Source organism: Cololabis saira, chromosome 17 (genome assembly GCF_033807715.1).
Source record: "Cololabis saira isolate AMF1-May2022 chromosome 17, fColSai1.1, whole genome shotgun sequence".
NCBI lineage: Eukaryota > Metazoa > Chordata > Actinopteri > Beloniformes > Belonidae > Cololabis > Cololabis saira.
In genome coordinates, this window is record NC_084603.1 from 17215048 (window position 1) to 17232680 (window position 17633).

At 42.1% G+C, this 17633-nt stretch overlaps 1 protein-coding gene across 1 annotated transcript in view; it reads left to right on the forward strand.

Annotated features, from left to right (window-relative positions):
* Positions 1–17633, forward strand: part of LOC133463266 (gamma-aminobutyric acid receptor subunit pi) — a 149534-nt gene that overhangs the window by 86034 nt on the left and 45867 nt on the right. Inside the window, 1 exon segment of the mRNA XM_061744708.1 lies at positions 10535–10647. Within this exon segment, the coding sequence (XP_061600692.1) occupies positions 10535–10647 (113 nt within the window).

The window sequence follows — 17633 nt, forward strand, 5'->3', positions numbered from 1 at the left end:
ATCTGAGTATTTCTGCAGATAACAAGACTTCAAACTTGTACCGGGAGTTTGAGGTGTACGGGGAATGAAGTAGGGTGAGAGTGCAGTTCCCTGTGGTGCTCCTGTGCTGCTGTCCACCTGGTCAGACACACAACCATCCGGTCTCACAAACTGTGGTCTGTTTATCAGATAGTCAGTGATTCAGCCTTTCAACAGCAGACACAGGGTCTGACAAGTTGATTACCGTATCTTGCGACCATTAGACGCATATAAACGTCTTATTTAAAAAAAAAAAAAAGTGCTGCGCGCCCAATGCGCTCATTGTATTATTTAAAGGCTGATTCATGGTTCCGCGTTACACCGACGCAGAGCCTACGGCGTAGGGTACGCGGCGACTTAACGCGGATCCATAAGGCGGACGTAATTGAGGCCACTATGAGAACGTTAAAGGGGAAAGGGGGGCGTGTAATTCGCTTGTGATTGTCCGGCGGCGGCTCCGTGGCGGGACACCTGGAGCGGACGGGGAGACTCGGTCGCAAAAATACGGTAGTCAAAGGAAATTATCAACATTAATAATAGTTCATGCAAACATGCAAATAACTTTGCAAGAGCACATTTTCAGCCTAAAAGCTGCAGGTACGGTAGCTGCTGCTAAGCATCACAGGGCGGTCATTTGCCCATTTCCTTCTGCATTAATGAGCAAGGCGTTCTAATAAAGGAGAGAAAACAATCACAATATGAAGAAAGGTCTCTGCAGGAAGGCAGCTGGATGAACTGAGCAGGGGAAGACAGGGCTGTATACACACATAAAGGGACTGATTGAACACAGACGGCAGCCGTTAGCGTAGAGCAACAATCACAAGGGTGAGAAACACAGGAACCGAGGGAACTGTGCGCACCTCAGGCTTTAAAAATTAGTTTCATGAATTTTTAAACACTGATATGAAACAATTTTGAAAGGCCTCACCTTGTCTTTGAGTTTTATTGGCGAAATGTCTAAAATTGAGGATTTGTTGTAAATGGCAGGGTGTTAATGAGGCAAAGTGGAACTGTGTACGTGTCGTATGCACTCCGGGACTCCAGCTAGTGGTACTGAATCGCTGTGTGTCGTGTCAACACATTTAAACCTGCTGTGAAGAATGCTAACGGGAGGACGCTGAGGATGCACTGGTTCTAACTCGGTCGGTAACGCACTCAGCTCTCAGCAGCAGGATTAGCATTTCATTTCCTGGTTCTTGCCTTTCTAGATAGATTATCTGTATTTTCACATATTTTGCATTATCACATATTTAGTGTCACATATTTAAATAAATCCACCACTGCGGTGTGACTAGACAAAAAAGGGGACAGGAGTTTCCAACAGATTTATTCCATCACTCACGGAGAGCTTTAGTTGTACGGAAACTATCTACAGAGTTAAGTATTTTCCTCCTTCTCTTATTTACTCTCAGGGTAGAGTTACATTTTACACAGCTTGTGTAAGTAGTAAATGACACCAGAATTCCAAGAACAAATGCAGTTTGTAAGGGTTGGAAGGGTTGCCAGAAGAAAGAGTCTTCTGTGTAGAAGACGATGGAACCGCAACTGTGGATCCCAACACTTCATCCGACAGAGACACCTACGGACGTGAGTCCAGATGGGAGAAAAAATGGCATTTTAGGAAAGCCTAGCATGACCTCTGTCAAATATGTAAAAGAGATGATGATCAGTATAACATAACATAACATAATCATAAACCATGCAGACTACCTGGCTCCAACCAACCCACTCTTTATTAAAACAAACACCCTAAAATTGGAGGACTTAGTGGCCATTAATACAGCTTTAATCATGTACAATGCACACAATAATATACTCCCACCCTGCATGCAGGAGCTGTTTGAAGTTAGGGAGTCCAAATATCCACTTAGGGGGTCATGCATCTTTAAGAAAATGGGTGTACGGACCAATACTAAAAGCAACTGTATATCAATAAAGGGGGTCCAGCTATGGAATAATTTAGAAAATGAACTAAAACTATGCACTACTGTAACAAAATTCAAAAATAAGTTCAAAAATAAAATATTAAATAAATATAAAACATTGATATGATAATATTCTTCCTCCTCCGGCTCTCGACAAAGGCAAACACTTTTTCTGCTCCTCTCCCTTATCTATCTGCCCTGCTACTGCTTTTGTCCTGTCTCGTCTTCAGAGTCTCTCCTTTTCACTCCTCCGAAAATCTACAATCATGGAATTGATTAACTGGTCTCTCAGCACAATTAGCACATTTTTGCGACAAGAAGTCAGGGGGTAAGGGAGCCCTTTTGCCCCAATGGGACATTTTTTGCTGGATACACAATGGATTCCTACAAATATTGGAAACCGTTGTGTTTGGCGATCCTGTCTGTCGAGGACGTTGAAGATGCCTTCATAATTGGATTTATGATAGCAGGATTTCTCTTGATCAGAGGAGGGGGATTCCTGGTGTACCGACAAACGCGTAAGTCGTCAACAGCTGTTTTGGCTCTTTGCGAGCTGCCGGACGTAGCTGAAGGGACAAGCAAGGCGATCAATGCTCAGACTTTAACGTTGGGGGAGCAAAGCCGTGAGCTGGATGCGATTCTCGAACAGAATTGCAGGCTGGCGGCGGTCTTTGAGCTCATTGGCAAGATGGATAAGACCTTGGAGAAGGTGGAAGCTCGGCACAAATTCTTCTGATTGGAGTGGCCATTGATGAACCAGAGACTAAAGGCAGACGGAAAATTACTGAGTCTGTCTGTTTTGCAATATGATTGTTGATTCTATAATCTGGCCTTGACAGGGCAGTTTTGGCCGATCGCCCTGGTCACAATCTTCCTGGTGGAATGTAAACAATGTTCTGCCCTCACTAACCCTCCCCTCTCAGGAACATCTGTGGACTGTTTTCAGAACTGACCGAGCCGCCTGATAACATCAAGGACATTGGCTGAGGAGCAGCTCTGAGCGAAGTTCACGGACTTACCGCTACACACACACTTGCTGATAACCACACCTCCCTCAACTCAACGCCTTCCCCTGCCCCCCCTCTTATCAGCCCCCCCAACAGTCTCCGGGTTTCGAGCGCCATGCAGTCGCGGTGATCACTTTGATGTACCGTACTGGGACCCCAAAAAAGCCAAAAAAACACTTAATTTATCACTCCTTGTAATTTATAGTATCTTTATTGTTTTTTTTGTCTTTGTTTTATTGTCTTTGCTTCTTGTCCAGATACCTCTGTTACTTGTCCAATATATCCATTATTTTTCAATGTTTGAATCCAAATTACTAGTTTTGTTTTTTATAAAACCTCCTGAGTCGAGGTTCATAAAAGGGTAGGCATAATAAGCCTTGGCTTCAGCCTATACCTTTTCGGTGCCATTTAAAATATACTATTTTTATGTTGTATCCAAATGGACCGAAATAAAACTCAAAATTAAATCAATAACAACAAAAAAGAATCAAGGTTCTGCGATGAATTAGCCAAAGTACTGACCTCAACGAAATTTTAACGCTGTGGCAAAACTACGAGAGAGTTGTGCAAAGTGAAACTGTTTCTGCTGCCCTCTTGGTCAGGTCACTCTTGGAAAAGAGATTTTAATCTCAATGAGTACCTGGTTAAATAAAGGACTGGAAAATCCAAAGATCTTCGGTGCAAAACAAAACAGAAGCAGAGCTTCATCGTTCCAGGATAATGCATCCTGCTCCCGTCCCACAATTCCATCCGTGCTTTTATGTCTAAACAAATACTTGAAGGATTTTGATGAAGTTTGATGCAAAGTGGATATTCAATATTTGTGACTGCATAAATTACTTTTAAATAATGTGTTTGTCTACAGTTAAATGTCTTGAGAGCAATGGTGTTCGGTACGCACCGATGCTTCCTCAAAAGTCACCGCCAGGCTGGAATTTCCTTTTAAACAGCCAGGAAAATAATGACTTGTGCCTCAGTTTCACTTCTATATTAGTTTGTGTGTTCTTTTGTGTTTTTGTTTGTTTGTTTGGTTTATTTAATTACTGCCACATGGCTGTATGTTGAGTTGCTGTGGTACGTTGCCATGGTACTCTTAACTTTTAAAGGAACAATATTCTGCCCTTTTAAAAAAAGCTTCACATGCGGTTTTGCTGAAAACAGCACGGCGGTATGGAGCTAGAACAGTCTCATAATTCACAAATACACACGCCGATCCACAAATGCACAGGAAAGAATTCACAAATGCACAGGACAATTCACACGTGCGTAGGAAAATATACACAAATGTGTTTTTGATGCACACACAAATATAACCTGATGAACGTTTTTTGTCTGTGAGCTGCGCTGGATTTGCGTGTGACTTTTGAGATTGGCTGAAACAACGGAAGACATCTGATTGGTTGCAGATCCTTCAGTGTTAAAAAAACGTATTTGTGGATCGAATCATGTCAGGGGAGTCTCAAAAGTCACACGCAAATCCAGCGCAGCTCACAGACAAAAAAAAAAACGTTTGTAAATCAGGTTATATTAGTGTGTGCATTGTTGGGCTCAGCCCATGTGAAAGTATGATGATGAATTCATGACATGTGCGATCGGAGGAACATTACATTGTCATCAAATTCCAGCAAAGCCAGACCCGGCCTCCCTCCTGAAAGCAGAGTTTATGGCCCTGCTGCTATCTTCTCGCTCAGGCCAATTTATAACCCTTGCGGCCTGGCTCGAGATGGTCCGCCTATGACCCCACTACACGGCCCAGATCAAAGAGGGCCCACGGAAACAGAACTTAGGTTTATGACACCTAGAGGGGGGTCAAAACAGTGAATCAGCAGAATTTCTGCCAGGGAACAGACTCCCCGGGGGTTTACGGCACCTGGGGGGGTCGGACGCACCGAAGCCCGAACGCCAGGCCTCAACCGGCCGGGGGAGTGGCGGGCACTGCCTGCTGATCAGTCCCACCCCCAAGAGACTATAAAAAGAAGCAACCACCTGATGCTCACTCTGCTTTTTTTCGTTTCTCTGCTTTTTGCGTTTTTCCGTTGCCACTTCTCATTTTTTTGGCATCAGGCCAAAACTTGGAGTTTAGCTCCAAGTTTTCTTTTTCTTTTTCCTTTTCACTTTTTCATCTGCCCGGCCTTTTTGCCTGCTGGCAGAGGTGCAATTTTTCCTAGCCCGACTCCCGCATCCAACCAGCGCAGCATCTGCCCCGGGCACCCTGCCAGCCGACTCCGTGGGCGCCACCGCGGTAGAAAGGTCTTTCCCGGAGCATCCCGACATCGGGACCCGGCGCCGACCGCCACAAAGGGCCACTGGAGACCGTCAGGCGCTGGTAATAAGGGTCGCCGGTCCTGCAATCCTGCCTGTGTTCCTTATCCCCAGAGTCGGACGGGGCGAGACGGAGTCCCCCCCCCCGGGTGCGCGCAAGGAGCGTTATACTGCACCCACGGGCTGGACGAAACCCCCCTCCTCCTCCTCCTCATACAGAGCGGCTGCTCTTCCACATCTACTGCAAAGTAAGAGGCAATTAGCGTCTGGGCAGACTTAGTAACGTTTATTTCGGTTGTTTTGATCCTGTTTATTGAGTTTATGCATTGTGTGACGTGTTGATTGTATTGTACGCCTGTTTACGTAAGCTTTCACCGCCGAGTGATCGGACCGCGGCTCCCGACTGTATCTCAGAGCGGGTGGGGTTACTCCCGACCCGGTTCTCGAGTGGGACCTGCGGCCGATCTACCGAACCGGCCGTTAGAGCTCACAAACCCCCGGCTGCGGTGTGACCACCTGCAGCCGCGCATCTGTGTGACGCGTCGGAGATCCCGCAGGCACGGCGGTGCGACGTCCGAGCGCGGTCCGCTGACCCGCTCCTCCGCCCCCCCCTCTCTTCACTAAACCCGGTTGCGCGTCAGATCCACGTGGTGTTTCACCGTTGTTTTATCCGTGGTCTGCGGCGCTTTCCGTCATATTTTCCCTCACGGCTGCACTGCCGTGATCCGCCTTCCGGGAGGCGTGTTCACGTAGCGCGACGTAGCACGCCCTCCGGGCTACGTGCTCACCTACCGCGGCGTGACCCGCCCCCAGACCGCGTGACGCGCAGCATACGCTGCTCTGACGCATACACGCACACACACACACACACACACACACACCCACACACACACACACACACACACACGCCAGTCTCCACCCGGAGGATCCGAAGAACCCCTCCTTTTTCTTTTATGATTTTGTGTCTCTATTTGTGTAATTGAACCATCAGAATGTATTCAAAGTGTTGTTTACCAACTGTTTGACACTAGTGTGAATAAATTTCCTATTGCAAAAAGTCGTCTCTGTTTATTCTGTGCATGTCTGCCGCCAAGGCTGGGTGACGAAGTGTGTGTTCGGATCTCACCCCCTTCAATTAATAACTGGGTATAGTAATTACTTTGAGACTGATATTCTGCTGTCAAGTTATCATTTCCCTGAATTAAGGCCCAGGGTGGTGCCCCTACGAGAATTATTATCAATTTGATAATTCAATTTGATAAATAGTCGACTTTATTAATTATTAATAATTATTAATAATATTCATTAATAGCCTTCGATAACTAATCAGCTTAGCTACCTGAGTTGCACAACAGCATCAAAAATACATTTGTGTATCTTGTCCTACGCACGTGAGAATCGGTCTGTGCATTTGTGAATTTTGTCCTGTGCATTTGTGGATCGACGTGTGCATTTGTGAATTATGAGACTGTTCTAGCTCCATATGGCGGAACAGCACAACAGCTCTCCTCTGAACCAGTTGGTTCCAGTTGTGGTTATCGCAGCTGGTTTAAGGAGGCAGAGTCAGACTCTCATCACCACCCGTCCTCCTCCGCCTGTCTGTTCTTTAAAATCAGTGTTAGAGCTTCACAGGATCTCTTCCACGGAACAGCAAATGCAACATGACGAGGAGATGTTTAGAGACATTGCCAAGCTGGATAACTTTACTCTGATGTGGGTCTGTGATGTCACAGTACCCTGCAGATCTGAACAGCTCACTGTAAGACATGTCTTCAGACCTCAGCAGCCCCAAACGAAGTGACGGAGTCATTTGAGATGGCAGTTACTTAAGTCAGCTAAATATTTTCTTTTTTAATTGAATTGAAATCTTTATTTCGAGCATACAGAAAAAACAAAAAACAACCATTATAAATAATATACATATACAACATATCTATCCCCACACAATCACTACCTCATGTCTCCTCTTCCCTGTATTTGTAAAAATAATTTCTTTGTATTTGCTTTTGAATCTGTTGATGGTTGGACATTTTTCAGCTCCTTACTCAGACTGTTCCATAGCCTCACTCCACTGTTTGAAATGCAAATTTTCTTGCTTGTTGTTCTGCATGTCTGTAATTTAAAATTAATTGGTTCCCTTAATTCCTATCTCCCCTGTCTTTCCTGAAACATTTGCTGTATTTGTCCGGGTAAAGAGTTATTTATGGCTTTAACTCTGCAATATCGAACAATTTTATTATTTTGGATTTAATGAATAATGGATTGGTGTGTTCTAGATAACCGGCATTGTGCATAATTATGATATACATAGCTCTTTTTTGGAGAATAAATACTGGTTCCAAAGTACTTTTATATGTATTGCCCCAGACCTCTATGCAGTAATTTAAATAAGGTAAAACCATTGAACAGTACAGAGTGTGGAGTGACTTGCTATGTAGGGAGTGTCTAGCTTTTTGTCATTATTGAGATGCTTCTAGCTATTTTAGTACAGATGTATTTTGTGTGAGATTCCCAGCAGATTTTGTCATTTATTGTCACCCCTAAAAATGTGATTTCCTTTGAAATACACGTCATCAAGAATATAAAAGTAATTTATTTCAAGCTTCTGCCTTAAAAGGTTACAATATTGGTTTGTTTTCAGAATCAGAATCAGAATCCCAGCACTGTACATCCAAGTGAGGGCTGCGGCTTCGTGGCGCTCGAAACCCGGAGACTGTTGGGGGGGGCTGATAAGAGGGGGGAGCCGAGGAAGGCGTTGAGTTGAGGGAGGTGTGGTTATCAGTAAGTGTATGTGTAGCGATGAGTCCGTGAACTTCGCTCAGAGCTGCTCTCAGCCAATGTCCTTGATGTTATCAGGCGGCTCGGTACAGTTCTGAAAACAGGGTCCGCAGATGTTCGTGGGAGAGGGGAAGGTTAGTGGGGGCAGAGTCATCTTGTTAACATTCCACCAGGAAGATTGTGACCAGCGCGATCAGCCAAAACCGCCCTGTCAAGGCCAGATTATAGAATCAACAATTATATTGCAAAAACAGGCAGCCTCAGTAATTTTCCGTCTGCCTTCAGTCTCTTGTTCATCAATGGCGACTCCAATCAGACGAATTTGTGATCAATTTCCGCCAAGCCGAGCTTCCAACTTCTCCAAGGTCTTATCCATCTTGCCAATGAGCTCAAAGACCGCCGCCTGTCTGCGATTCTGTTCGAGAATCGCATCCAGATTGCGGCCTTGCTCCCCCAACATTTTTGTTGCACACTATAAACAAAGCCAAGTATTTTATTCTTTTTTTATAGAACGGCATCAACAATAAATCCTATATTCTCCTCACTAATGTTTCCACCATTACCATTCAGTGCAGGTTTGCAAATGAAACTGAGGAAGTTGGTGGATTCCTTAAAAACACAGGAAGAAGTTGCTTATGCAGAAAAGAAAAAAAGTCATTTCAGCACAAATGTAGCTGGAGCTTTAGAAGAAGATGCAACGATTATTTGGGAAGATGGTACTGACAGTAACACGTGTATGCAAATATTATTATGTTGCTGCAACATAGTTTCCTCAGTTATGGTTATTTCATGAACATGTGCATGTGTATATTCATTTGTAATGAATCATTAAATATTTTAAAGGATGTAGCACATTCACTGTAAAGATGAATGATGGACCAAAGTGTTAGAAATAAGTATTTACTGATTTTGCTTCTCTAGTTTACAGCTCTGCTTCTCACTTGTTTGACTGGAGCAGTAGCTGCACAAGTGACAAGGGGGGACGACTGCCATGTATGGAGACGAGTGTTTCTGCCTCTGCACATGGCCTGATCTGTCTGGCTTCAACCTCTTACATCATGGCACGTGCCCCAGGGCTTTCTCTCTGCAGAGCAGCCGTTCTGTATTTAGAGCCTGATTTATACACAAACACATACACACGACCATGGAAGGCGAAATGAGCGCGCTTTCCCCGCTGCTGCAATTGCCAGCAATGAAATCGTCTTCTGCCACATCAGTGTACCTTTTAGAATAGCATTTAGAAATACAGAGGAGAGGGGGAAATTTTAGGGAGTGTTAGGGCCAAACTAAGACAAAGAAAAAATGGAAATTACGAAAATAAAGTCGTAGAATTACCAGAATAAAGTCATAATGTTGTGAGAATAAAGTCGTAATATTACGATAATAAAGTCGTAATATGTAATATAATATATAGATATAACTTCACAAGATATTCCTCGTTTTAACACAGGGAGAAGATGCTCTTCCTGTTAGAGTTCTCATGACTTTATTATCGTAATATTACGACTTTATTCTCATAAATTACCACTTTATTCTTGTAATATTACGACTTTATTCTCGTAATATTACGACTTTATTCTCGTAATGTTACGACTTTATTCTCATAATATTACGACTTTATTCTATTATGACTTTATTCTCATAATATTACGACTTTATTCTATTATGACTTTATTCTCATAATATTATGACTTTATTCTATTACGACTTTATTCTCGAAATGTTACGACTTTATTCTCGTAATATTACGACTTTATTCTCGTAATGTTACGACTTTATTCTCGCAATGTTACGACTTTATTCTCGTAATATTACGACTTTATTCTATTACGACTTTATTCTCGTAATGTTACGACTTTATTCTCGTAATATTACGACTTTATTCTATTACGACTTTATTTTCGCAACATTATGACTTTATTCCCGTAATATTACGACTTTATCCTTGTAATGTTATGACTTTATCCTCGTAATGTTACGACTTTATTCTCGCAATGTTACGACTTTATTCTCGTAATATTACGACTTTATTCTATTACGACTTTATTCTCGTAATGTTATGACTTTATTCTCGTAATATTACAACTTTATTCTATTACAACTTTATTTTCGCACCCATTATGACTTTATTCACGTAATTTTACGACTTTATTCTCATTATATTATGACTTTATTCTCGTAATTAAAATTTTTTTTTTGTCTTAGTTTGACCCTAATACTCCGTCGTAAAAAAGTTAATGAAAGCAAGCAATAATTTCAACATATTTACGTGAACAGAAAAAAAAAGAACTAATAAAAATGGATGCTTTGCAATATCCCAAAGAAGTGTGGTATTTGTTCTTGGCCGCTCTCCGTCTAGTTTTTAGGTGTCCATGTTAATCTCCTGCCTTTTCTTTCACTCAGCGGGGCCTGTAAGAGTTTCTGCAGCTCAATAGACGTCCTGCAGCTTCCACGAGCGCTGGAGATGACTCCATCTGGAAACAGAAGGGGAAAGAAAAAAGAACAATCTTACATCAGCTTTTCTTTCTCTGTTTTTGTTCTCAGGTTGTTAGAGAGCTCCATGCTCAACGCAGAAGTGAAGGAGGGGGAGATTCTACCTCCTACCATTCACAAGTTGATGAAAGGATACAACAAGTACCTGAGGCCTTTCTTTGACAGTAAGGAACCTGCAGAGACACACAGACACAGAACTGACAGAACCGTCTGGTACGAGTGCGTTTGACAGAAGCAGAAAAGCTGCATATTGTAAAGTTTTTCTGCACGTCTTCTCTGAGTAGTTTATGAAACATCTCTGTTACACTACTTTAGTTGAAAATTAGCAGTACTGGAGTTGAGGGGGGATGACAGGGGATGGCATCCCCCCTGAAATAAAAACGGTCCAAATCCTCCCCCCTGTAAAATTGCCATCCCTCCATTCCATGCCTTATGTCATTTCATCAATGAATGTGGTTTTACTGCTATTTCAACATTTAGAGTCATCACCAGAAAAATAACACCAAAGAAAATAACTTATTTGACAATTTTCACCTGTTTCAAGTCAATTTTCACTTGAAATAAGTAGGAAAATCTGCCAATGGGACAAGATTTATCTTCTCATTACAAGCAATAAAATCTTGTTCCACTGGCAGATTTTTCTACTTATTTTTAGTGAAAATCTACTTGAAACAGGTGAACATTGTTGTTTTTTTCCAGTGATGAGTCTTGTTTTAAGTGTAATGAGATTTTTTTACTAAAATGAGACATTTTAACTATAAATAAGACAAATATTCTTGTTAGGATTTTGAGTTTTTGCAGTGATCCATTTTACTTATCCTGTGAAGGACAGAGTCATATTGATAAGTTCAGAAAACTGTTTTTTATTGTTGTGTTTTGATGTATTTGATGTAAGCCCAGTGGATATTTAAAGCTTACAGAAGGCTGCATTTAACTGCTGCTATGTCATTCCTGCAGTATTTCTGCAGGTGTTTTGGTCAGTGCTATTATTTGTAATATATTATATTATTTGTAATCAGCAAAAATTATCTGTCCCCATATGATCAAATCCACCATCCCCCCTGATTTTATTTTACAACTTAAGTACTAAAAATTAGCATTAGCTTTGTTTTGAGGCCACTAATTAAGTGTAAATGCATAAAGTGGTTATTAATGCACTAACCCTAAGTGATATTATTAGTTCTAAGACCAAAATGAGAGCTGTGAGTTTGTATTGTGGTTTGCATTTTGACGTCCACCAGGCAGCTTATTTGCTTTCAGTAGGCACAAAGTCTATCCCATTGCATAATTTCCAAAAAACAATGTTATATAATTGCCAGCAAATCCTCTGCTACAGTTATTGCTCTTGGCTCTTTAATCCATCACAATATGATTATGATTTTTTTTTATACATTATCTGATAACAACACTTCAAATCGTATAAAGCTGATTGCTTTTCAGCGTCGTCTAAAGTCCTTACCTCCTAAAAACACAGGTTTTTGGAGTCTCTGATAAAGATAACACTGTTAAACGCGCATAATCGCATCTCCACTCATGAATTTCCGTCAGCGTTAGTGTAATGAATGGAATGGTTTCATGAATAATCCAGGTTTCAGGGTTCAGCATTATTCTGGGCCCGTGAAGCCTCGGGCCCGGCTGGCGGGTTTTCACAGGGAACTGTTACAGCAAATTTGTCATTTAAGCTACATTTACATTCATGGCACATAAATAAATGTAAGATGCAATTTGAACCAGCCCATCATCGTTATACGAAGAACTGGACAACCCCCTGTGACGTCTCCCACAGGTTTTCTGACGAGTGCTTTACAATTACTGCTTGGCGCAATGTTTTTTTATTTATTTGTTTATTAGTCCTCACTGCAGTGAAGACTATTCTTCCTGGGGTCCAACATTGCACATATAAAACAATAAAATACAATCCTTACAATTGAAACATAACTCAATCTAAACAAAAATGATCTGAGATGTGTTGGAATTCACCCCTTAAATTGTTGAAACCAGCCAGAACCAAAAAACAAAAGATATTCCATTTTACACAACAGAATTTCAGAATAAACCAAGAATTTCAGAATAAACCAACTAACTAAAACTGACTTCCTTGCTAAGTATTGCTTTTCTTAATTAGGGCCCGAGCACTGACAGTGCGAAGGCCCTATTGTATCTGTAGGAATTTTTTTTCTTTCTTTCTTTTTATTTTTCCGACGAAATGAGTCGGTACACACCTGTATCATGTCGCAACTTAAAAAAAAGTCTCTTGGCGCCATGGCCGAAACCGGACAGGAAGTCAGCCATTTTGAATTAATTGTGTATTTTGCCGCAATTTATGTAATTTCTTCGGCCGTTTCTTCGCCCGAAACCGTAACGTGCACCCAGGTGTGTTATACATCAAAATGTGCGTCTCGATCCTGCGATGACTTTTCTCAGTCAAAAGCGTTACCGTGGTGACGATAGACGCCAAAAAGCGCGCCCCCCCTTCATCTGATTGGTCCATATTTGATAGTTCCTACTTTCTGCCATAACTTTTGAATGGTTTGATATAAAGACTTGTGGGTGGTGTCATCGGACTCGGTTTTGAGTCCTTTAACAAAATTGCAAATTATCCCCGCCCCTTCTTCTGATTGGTCGATATTCAATAGTTCCTACTTTCTGCCATAACTTTTGAATGGTTTGATATAGAGAGTAGTGGGTGGTTTCATCCGCTAAATGTCCAGGCCTGAAGAATCTACATGAAGTCATACAAGCTTCCACTGCAGCCTGAACGTTACAAGGGTGGAGGACCGTTCATCGCTGCTTGCAGCTTTCATTTATTTTTTAATCTAGCTTTATTGTTTATCATGGTTAAATGTGGTGGAAGCTTATTCCAATATGTTACTGTTCCACATTGTAGCCTCTTCAGTGCATTGGTTCTTGGTAGAGGAAGAGGAAAGTGAACACCAAAGGATTTCTGGTTGCAAAGCCATAATTGTGCATGTGATGTTGCAAGTGGGCGGGACAAGAAGTCGTGGTAGCCGGCCCCCGCTGTAGTTTAGTCATTTCAATTTGGCCATTGGTTTGGCTGGGTTGGTTGATGCTAACTAATGTTATTTTACTTTCATTTATGTACAAAGGGTGTCAAACACCCTCATATTAAAGCAGCACAATGTAACTTTCAGCTTTTGTTGAGTTTGGCGGCTCCTTTGGACAAAAGCGGCAGTGCTTTACCAGTAGTGTGGAAGGGTTCCTACCATCCACCTCAAAGTTATGGAGCTAGAACAGTCTCATAATTCGCAAATGCACACACCGTTTCACAAATGCACAGGACAAAATGGACACACCGATTCGCAAATGCACAGGACAAGTTTCACAAATGCACAGAACAATTCACACGTGCGTAGGACAATATATACAAATGTATTTTTGATGCGCACACAAATATAACCTGATTTACAAACGTTTTTCTGTCTGTGAGCTGCGCTGCATTTGCGGGTGACTTTTGAGACTCCCCTGACGTGACTCGATCCACAAATACGTTTTTTTTTAACATGGAAGGATCTGCAACCAATCAGATGTCTTCCTTTGTTTCAGCCAACACTGTTGTTGCACAACACTGCTCTTTTGGTCTCGTAACGTCACTGAGAAGTCAACACTGTACGAGGCGTGATGTTGTGATGAACGCCAATGGCTACCCCCGTATGTCAGAGTGTGAAGCTTGAATGGACGCTTTAATAGCGGACTGTTAAACGCACCGTGTGTGACAGTACAAAACAAGGATGCAACATTGTACGGTCCCAGAAATGATGGTTTGGAAGACGTTTCTGTCAGCGATGATTCTCTCAGAGGTGTTTCCCGCCAATCCCCCAGGACAGGTTTTCTGTCCGCCTGCTGCTGATGGAAATGTAACAGTGACTGCACAGACTGAACCAATATATTAATCTCAGATTGTTCTGGCTTCCACATGCCATCTGGAGCTCCATCAAATCTTCAGCAGCGTAATTCTCTCCTCCTGAGTGCCAAACACAGTCGCATTTGTTGTTTTGGAAGTGTCAGCGTTGATCTTTTCACCTGCGCTAAATGGAGCCAGACAGCCAAACCAGCTTTGTTGGTGAAATAGAACCGGTTGAGTGATTCGAGGCAGACGTTTTTCACCCTGCAACAAGCCAATATAAACATATTTGTACAGATGAAAAGCAAGAAAGATAAATAAATAAGATGGAATAGCAAAAAGGGCCGGTTATTAAAAGGACATGGGCATTAAAGACGAGCCACGACAGGACGCACAAAGAAATATGCTTTGAAATAAAAATATCCAACAAAATAAATTAAAAAACAGACATCAGGGTTTGTGATTGAACAATAATAAACCAGCTGATGAAACCAAGGATTTACAGAAAAGCCAAAAGTAAAGCACCATTAATCCCTAAAGAGAGAGCAGCACAGTTACAGCCGGCTAAAGAGAAGCAGTCATGGATTCTGGAGGAAAATGACATTTTAGTCATGAGTCACTAATCTGCATTGTGCAAGAAGGAGGTGATGCTGAAGCTTTGGTTTGGTGTAGGTCCAATAAAATTCAATGAAAAGACGATGACTCAGAAGAAAACAAGTAACTGTCTCTGATGAAATAAGTGCATCTCTAGTAAAAGGCCAGGCGAGAACCCTGCATTAAATGCATAGATGTAAGGCCCTGTCCCAATCCCCCCCCTAGTCCTACTTTTCAGCACTACCCCTACATTTTGCACGTTACCGTGAGGGTAGTGGTGTCCCAATTCCTCTTTGCATCTAGGAGGAGTGGGGATATAGAGGGCGAGTGGTTATGAATCTGGCCCTCCACAGGTAGGGATTTCAGATGCACCCTAGATGACCGAGGGCTAGAAAAATTTCCCAGAATGCTCTTCGTCGTCATTTGCGGACTGAATAAAAAAAAAAACACGGCGGACATTTCTTATTTTTTAGTGTGTTGTGCAACACAGAGGGTGCTGTTCCAGTTATCAAGAGTTATTAATAATTGTATTCAACAATTATTAATAATTAATAAAGTAGACTATTTATCAAATTGAATTATCAAAATGATTTAATCCTCGTCTGGCACCACCTGGATTTAACCAGGAAAAATGATAACTTTCACAAAAAAATAACTAACTGTCTCAAAAATAGATATTCTGCAGAATAGCAAACCTTACTATTATCACATATCATATATTATATCAGAATTTATTTACATACGGGTACCAAGCAGATGTAAAGCGATACCCAAATAAATTCCGATGGCACACTACGATAAACATAAAATCATCACTAACAAGAAAAACAACAATAAAAATGAAACTGAAAAGCATGGAATGGAAAAGAAATCAAAACAATAATAAACACGATCCAACGATCATCTACGGTTCAAAACATTTTAAGATGGCAGGGCTCTGTGGTATTTAAAAATGGACGCGCCCTCGCCACACCACGTGCAATCGGATTACAAACACGGCGTTTAAAAATGTGAATAACTGGCGGAAAATGGCGCCACAAACAAACGAACACAATACTTATAATGCACAGTAGTACGCATACAGTAATTTCATCAAACATAAATTTAGCTCGGAACCGCTCTTGATTACACTGATCAACTCAGGACTCAAAACCTCATGCCTTCTGGCAGAAGCGGAGCTTTGTCCTCCGCGCGCTGCGTGACGTATCCAGCGCCAGCCAGTGATTGGATGCGCGCCGCTTCAGGCGCCGCCCCCCCCGCAAGGCACGCTGGTCATTTTAGGAGGCACATTAAAACTAATCTCGGGTCCCGACATAATCCCGACTTTAAAGTTGAACACACATATTCACAAAATGTTCATAAGCATTCATACGTATTCACAACAGTGAATAAAATCAATATTTTGAGTTAGTTTCTGCATAAAATTGCGTTTTGATTACATTTTTAGCGAGAAATATATATTTAACTTTCAAAATATTCACTCAGTGTATGTACATAATCACCCGTTGTTGCAAAGTCTTTTTCAAACCTCGCCAGAATAAAGGCTGATTTATGGTTCCGCGTTACACCAACGCAGAGCCTACGGCGTAGGTTACGCGGTGACGCGCACCGTACACCGTACCCTACGCCGTCGGCTCTGTGTCGATTTAACGCGGAACCATAAATCAGCTCCCGAGCCGGGAGGCAGTGTTAGATTTAATCTATTAAACCAACATGTATCTTCCTAAATGATTTATTTCAGCCAGCGGTAATTCTCCACGGAGCTGCAGGTTTCTCCCCGGGACGACGGCGCAGGTTGACCCGGCCGTGAGCTGCTGCTGCTGCGCCCCGGCCTTATCATCGCCGAAAACATCGGATCAAATTTTTTAACAGGCGTTATTTGGATAAACTGAGCCCAGGTTGGGGATCTTAACGGTTACTTTTACGCCTAAAAAAATATTAAAACTTAATAAAGTGGCATATTAACAGCGCTACAGCTGAAATTAAAACAGCTTCTAGCTCTCAGCTTCCTGATATGGTGTGACGTTTGTGCAAACGTAACTACGCAGTCGCTTACGTACCCGAACGTAAACCACGCAGTGACGTAGCAAGCAGAATTTAGGGGTAGTGCTGAAAAGTAGGGGTAGGGGGAGTATTGGGACAGGGCCCTGGGAAGATTTCAAGTGCCCTAAAATCTGTGGCTTCTTTTTTTAGGGGTAGTGGTAGAAAGTAGGGGGTGTATTGGGATTGGCCCTAAGTTAAAAATCAAATCCGATAATACTATAAACACCCAAAGGAAAATTAATTGTTGCAGAAATTGTGATTTAAGTCTCTCCAGGGAGTCATTGTCGAGGATTATTACTGTGGGCAGGAAGGGTCTCCTGTAGTGGATCTGAAGAACCTCCGACTGAATCACCGTGTTGTGAAGAGGATGCTCGGAGTTGTCCATCATCTTCTTCATTTTATGACGTATCCATCTTCACAATCATCTCCAGAACAGTCCCCAGGCGGAGCCGGCCTTCTTTATCAGTGTGTTCAGTTGAATTAAGTCACTGGCTCGGATGCTGCTCCCCAACAGATGACGGCAGAACATTTTAGACGGTTTTCTTATTTCATCAGTCAAAAGTAGGTTTGATGATTAGGCCATTTTCTGTACTATCTGAGAGTTGGATCTCTTTGTCAAGAGACATATATCAACTCAGTGACCTAGCAAGC